The 6,262-nt window shown below is 44.8% G+C and overlaps 2 protein-coding genes across 4 annotated transcripts in view; one reads left to right on the forward strand and one right to left on the reverse strand.

Annotated features, from left to right (window-relative positions):
- LOC120431969 (serine/threonine-protein kinase PAK mbt) overlaps window positions 1–1,965 on the reverse strand; it is a 23,695-nt gene extending 21,730 nt beyond the window's left edge. The window contains exons 1-2 of one of the 3 annotated variants that reach the window (XM_052707876.1): window positions 1,815–1,965; window positions 429–1,401 (exon numbers count right to left, since the gene is read on the reverse strand). In XM_052707876.1, the coding sequence (XP_052563836.1) occupies window positions 429–1,228 (800 nt within the window). In that variant the 5' untranslated portion in view covers window positions 1,229–1,401; window positions 1,815–1,965. Of the gene's footprint in view, window positions 1–428 lie in introns of all 3 variants that reach the window. The other 2 variants (XM_052707877.1, XM_052707875.1) reach the window with 2 other exon arrangements.
- A 2,450-nt stretch (window positions 1,966–4,415) lies between these two features.
- On the forward strand, window positions 4,416–6,253 carry LOC120427539 (CWF19-like protein 2). Its single transcript, XM_039592408.2, has one exon. It carries the CDS (start codon window positions 4,482–4,484, stop codon window positions 6,219–6,221), a length of 1,740 nt encoding a protein of 579 aa, XP_039448342.1. The 5' UTR covers window positions 4,416–4,481; the 3' UTR covers window positions 6,222–6,253.
- The last annotated feature ends 9 nt before the right edge of the window (window positions 6,254–6,262 follow it).

Raw genomic sequence — 6,262 nt, forward strand, 5'->3', positions numbered from 1 at the left:
TGTATTTAGGATCATACAAATCTGTGTTTGTTGTGGAATTGTGGTCAGAGACATCAGAAACATACATTTTGATCAATTTTGAGGAAAATTCACTGAATTAAAACGAAAACAGTAACAGATTCCCAAAAAAAAGTGTCCACGTGGTTTATAGATGGTCCCTTATGTAAACTATCATTTGAGTGAAAGGGATACAGTATTGTTTGCCCTTTTGAAATGTTGGCGCCATATACTTGGCTGGAGAGGTATACGATAATGAATTCCGCTTTACTATTTGAAATATTTGAAGCATTTTTACTAGCCAATGAGATAGATTTTTATAGCTTTGTTTTAGAGCTTGTCGTCGTCTTGCCGATAAAAGGTTCGATTGGTCTTTCAATTGTCTCACGTCTTCACGTCCAAAGACAAACTGTACCCCTCCAAAAACTTACCTGTTGTTATACAACATGCCCCCGTCCGTCATCACGTTCATCGGATTCGCGGGATGGTTTCCGTTGGTGCCGTTATTGCCAACCGGATTCGTTTGCTGCTGCTGTCCAGCCGTCGCCGGCGCCGTCACCACATTCCCATTCAAATGGTGATGGTTGTGCGACCCCACCGGCTGATGCGGATGCTGGTGGACGTGGTTCTGCTGGGGGTCGTAGTTGTTGTTGAGGTGGTTAAATGCTGCATTTTCCCCAAACGGCTGCTGCTGCTGATGGTGGGGATGCGGGTGAGGATTTCCGGCGAAATGTTGCTTGGCGGGTACGGGAGGGAAGTTGTTGTTGGGTTGGGTTGGGAACGGCGATTGGCCGCCACCGAGGTGGAGCGGTTCTTCCGGAACGGAGGGTGGAACGTTGGTGTTGGCGCGCAGTTCACCACGGCGGACTCGCGGTGGACTTGAGCTTCGCAGCGAGTTTGAGCGTGCTACGCTGGAGGTTTTCGGCAGGACCAGTTTGCCTGGTTCACCCAGGCTGCCGGTGGTGGAAGCTGCGCTAGAGTTGGGGTTTTGACCGTGTGGCCGGACGATCGTTTTGAGGTCCAGGATTTCCGTGGGAGTGATTTCCGAGGGATCGATTAGGGGAAGGGGCCGATTGGTGGACTTGAGAATTTGATTGTTGCCCACGATTGAGGCCCACTGTAGCGGCAGACCCACATAGCGACCTTCGCGTTTGTCAAACCCGGTGTGGACACGATGCTCAAAGTTGCTCGGGAACGAAATTTGCGGCTTTTTCTTCTTTTTGGAAAACATTTTCAGAGCATTCACGGTCGCACTTTAGTGGCAACGAATTTCTTGCTCTTTTCAAACACTGCCAACTGAACCAATTTTGACGACGAGCCCCATCCAGTGGCAACGACACGGCGCGACGCGAGTTGCGGTGACGGAATATCTTCGTTTCTCCGTTATTCGCCACTAGCTGAGAACTAAATTAAATCGATTAGCCACGCACAATGACAACACCTTCTACGCCGTTGGTTGCTAACTTGGGCTTCGTTTAATCACCAGAAGATTCTTTAAGACAACCAGACATTAGCAACCGTTTCGGAATTCTTCCAGCAGCTGCCGGATCACAACAACCGCGGGGCCACTCTTTGTTGTTTTTTCGGTCAACACACTGCGCTGCTGCGATTCGCGTTTACTTTTTTTGTTTGCGCACCAATTTCCACCAACACAAGCGCACAAGCCAACAAGTTGTCAAACACTTGTCAACACACACACACGATCACAAGAAAGCAAAAAAAAAGGGAGGAAAATCTTCAACTCAGCAAGCTGGCGATGGCCAACAGAAATTCCATCTTTTCGACCCCAAATCACGCACGATTCACGTAAATTCTACCCCAATCACGACCGCCGGACCGCCCGTGTCACCCGGAAGCACTTTTCCGCCCGAAACGCGATCTCTTTTGCGGGGAATTTCGTCGAAAACACGCAACGATTGGGACCGATGGACTTGATCCGCTCGCGACTGTGGCAGTTTTGAGTTTTATTTGCGATCTTCTTCTTCGGCTGTGCACGCCAGCGCCGACTTTTCATCTGGTGGTCGGATTTGGAAGGGCAGTTGGCATTTCGGGGTTCCCGGTGAAAAAGTGATGGCGAGGAGTGGGGCACGGAAAAAAAATATTTTTTTATGGCTGAACGCTAATGATTTGAGAAAATCGAGAAAATGTTCTTTTCACTGGATCTAGAAAGCCTTATCAAATGTTTAAATTAAAATTAAACTAGCATTCATAGCAAAACAATGCAAAAGGTACGTTTTGGGTTTGTAAACAAAGAGTGTGTCCTGCTCAGCCTGATCTACAATGGAAAATCTCAGAATAGAGATCCCCACGGTTTCTCTCACGCACACCATGATTCTGTGTTATCTCCGTCATCCCCACCGCTAGGGCAGCAAATTTGCCACCGAAACAAGATCAATAATTATAATTATTGATTCATGCCTAGAAATGCTAAAAGTTTATTAAACTTTTCAATCCTATTGAAAATTTCAAAGAATTTCATTTTTCGAAAATGTCGAAAGTTAAGCAATTTGCTACCCGATTTGATTCCCACCAAATTTGCTCTCGAGTTTGCCCCCAAGTCTCCCACCGCGCGTAGCAATGCAGGTATCAAATTTGATCTCAAGTTCATCTGTAGAAGAAAAATATGTGTCGGTACCAGTCGGGTACTCATTTTCTGATACCCGACAAATACCGGCAAGCCGGGGGCAAAATTTTGAATGCATGTTTCGGAGATTTTTGTATGTCTGCTCTTGTGTATGATTCAAAAATTCAAAAATTCAAAAATTCAAAAAATTCAAGATTTCAAAAAATTCAAAAATTTAAAAAATTCAAAAATTCTCTAATTCAAACATTCAAACATTCAAACATTCAAACATTCAAACATTCAAACATTCAAACATTCAAAAATTCAAAAATTCAAAAAAATCCATAATTCCAAAATACAAAAAATGCGTTTTTAAAACTTATAATTTCTTTTTGATTTTTTTTTATTCTTTTTTTTTATTTTTTTCCATTTAAAAAAAGAAATTTTTAAGTTGTTTTTTTTTTATTTTTATTTTATTGTTTTTAAAATATTTTTAATTTCTTTTATTTTTTTTTAATTTTAAATTTTTTTTTTAATTTTTTTTTTTTTGGTTTTTTTTATTTTTTGAATTTTTTTTATTTTTTTTAATATTTTTTTTAATTTTTTTTTTATTGTTTTAATTTTTTTATGTTTATTTATTTTTTTTCATAAAAAAAAACAAATCAAAAAAATGTTTTTTTTCCGTGCATCATTCAAATTTCCGTGCATCATTCCATTTGGCACATTAGCAAACCAGCAGAATAGTGGGTAGCAAAAAGAAATTCCGAAGCACTGAGAGCAAATATGTTACCGCGACAGGTACCCCGTCGTCGGGTACCCCGGTGGGTTGACGTCGGGTGCAAATTTGATTTGCTTCGATGTTTGCTACCCGCGCTGGAGATGCACTTAGGGCACCGCACTTCGGAAGGAACCGGATAAGAAAAATTTCAAATGGGCAACAGCGGCAGCGAAAACAAGTCAGAGAGGGTACAGAAAAGCCCCGAGAAACCGTTCCTTCTATTTTTCTGCTATTCTTAAAGCAATTTCTTGACCCCTATTCTTGGGAGATGCGTATAAACCAGTAGCTGTTACAGCCTCGGTTACTGCAATGCGAAGTATGTTGGCTGATATATATGTTGAATTTGAATATGATATACCGGAAGGTCAGCAAAAAAAAACAGCTAGAAGTCGCCTGACAAACAACTTTTTCTAGGGTTATGCAATGTTTGATAGATGATAGCTTGAAAAAAAAATCCGGAAATGATTATTTAACAATCTCATGAGAGCAACATTTGAAAGGGGTGGTACGATATTGCTCTTAAGGCCTTTTTTTATACCTGTTTAAATGGGTCGAAAGCCGTAAGAGTATCGAGGTTTTTAAGCGAAGATGGCGTTCGAATGGTGAATGTCCCAAATGTCAAAATCGCGCAGTAGCACCAACATTAGAAAATAAAATGTGGATGTCATACATGGCACACTTTCTTCGTAATGTTGGCACCACTGCGTGATTTTGACATTTCGGGCGTTCATCATTCGAACTTCATTTTCGCTTAAAAATCTGGATAGCGATCTTTTATTGCCGATGTATTTCTAGCAAAACAATGCCAAAGGGCCGTTGTGGGTTTGTAAACAAAGAGTGTATCTCTTTCATGCCAGATGTAAAAATCCTCTAGCGTGAGCAGGACACACTCTTTGTTTACAAACCCACAACGGCCCTTTGGCATTGTTTTGCTTGATTTTGATTATGCTAGAGAACTTTTATAGAGTCTGCAGATGTTCACCAATTCTGCAAAAGAAATTTCTGCTTGTCATTTCTTTTCCAGTGGGGCGCACTGTTTGACAGAAACTGATTTTTGTTTACCCCGCGGTTCGTTTGCCTTCGTTCGTTTTTTTTCTGCATCCTGAACATCCGCAGCGATCACCGGTTTTTTCCCCCCTGAATATGGGTTCGTCAGACAGCGATTCCGACGAACGCCGGCGCCACAAGAAGCAACGCAAGAAGGAGAAAAAGTCCAAAAAGCCAAAGAAGGAAAAGAAACACAAGAAAAAGAAGTACCACAAGAAGCGGGACCGCCGGAGCAGTGGCAGCAGCAGCAACAGCGAAAGTGACCGGTCCTTTGGAGGGCGTGATGAGTGGGTGGAGAAGGTGTTGCCGGTGGCGGAGTCGAAGCAGCTGGAGCAGCAGCCGAAGGTTGAGCGGGAGGATTGGATGAACTCGATGCTGATACCTACCTACAGCAAGGAGGTGAAAACGAAGGAGGACAAGAAGCCAACGGAGCAGTACGATCCGAAGACGAGCGTCCGGGAGTTGAACCCGCACTGGAGAGATGGCGGGAGTGGGTTGCCTAGCTTCAGGAGGCCGGTTGATGACGATGAGGACGATGATTATGGTGGAAGACAGGCGTTCGCGAGGGAATCGGCTCCGGGTAGGGATTCTGGAAGGAGTGGCGGTTGGCGGAAGCACCAGGAATCGCGAGATGTCGCTCCTCGGAAGGCTGAGGTTGATGTTGTGAAGCCTGCTGAAACGCCTTCGGGTAATGACGGGATGTTCCTGACGGATCAACAGCTTAATGATTTGGGTGCCAAAATTATAAAAGCAGAGATTATGGGTAACAATGAATTGGCCGCTAGTCTTAAAGATAAGCTCGAAAAGGCCAAAGCTTATAGAGCTCAGGTTAAAGACAAAGACAAGCAAGAGCAAGGAAATGCACCCAAGAGAAAGGACGATCGGGAAGAACCAGAAGTGCGCTTTACTGCTAACAAGAGAGAAAACGTCAGCCACAACAAGAAACAGCGCAAAATTGATCACCTTCTGCCGGGCGGAAATCTGGCGGACAAGTTCCGCTCGGAACGCTTCGAAAACGACAACATGGACGCGCAGTTCTTTAAAACCTCCGCCAAGCTCGATCGTGAAGCGAACAATCTGGAGAACATCTTTGACCACGGCAAAGCCAGTTCTTCGACCTCCGGTCAGTCCAACGAGGAAAAGATTGCCAGGGACATGAACAAACAGGCCCGCGTTCAAGCCGACTGCGAGCGGTGCTTAAATTCGTCCAAATTTTCACCAGATTTCGTCATCTCAATGGGAAAGAACGTATTTCTGGCCGTTCCAAGCTGGAAAGCCCTCCAACCCAAGCATTGCCTAATCGTCCCGGTTGGCCACTACGCCGCCCTAACCCTAATGGACGAAGACGTCTTTCAGGATCTCCTGGACACGTGCAAAGCCCTAAAACGCATGTTCGCCGACCACCGCCAGGAAGTGATCTTCTTCGAAACGGTCCGTTACATCAACCGAAGTCCGCACGCGTACGTGCAGTGCGTCCCAGCTGACAACTACGAAATGGCGCCGTTTTACTTCAAGAAGGCGATCCTCGAGTCGGAAACGGAATGGGCCATGAACAAGAAGCTGCACAACATGCAAGGCTTGGAGATTCGTCGAACCGTGCCGAAGGGGCTGCCCTACTTTTGGGTCAACTTCAATCTGGAAAGTGGCTTCGCGCACGTCATCGAGGATCAGGAGGAATTTCCGGTGACGTTTGCGTCGGAAACCATCGCCGGCATCTTGGGGTTGGACACGCGCGATTGGCGAAAGCCGGGCCGCGAGAACAATCCGAAGCAACGGGTGAAGGAGTTTCTCGAGTGGTGGAAGGAGTTTGATTGCTTGACGAGGACAAAGGAGTAGGTACCTACGAATAAATGTGGCGAATTGAAAAAGTTGAACTT

This window comes from Culex pipiens, chromosome 2, assembly GCF_016801865.2.
Source record: "Culex pipiens pallens isolate TS chromosome 2, TS_CPP_V2, whole genome shotgun sequence".
NCBI lineage: Eukaryota > Metazoa > Arthropoda > Insecta > Diptera > Culicidae > Culex > Culex pipiens.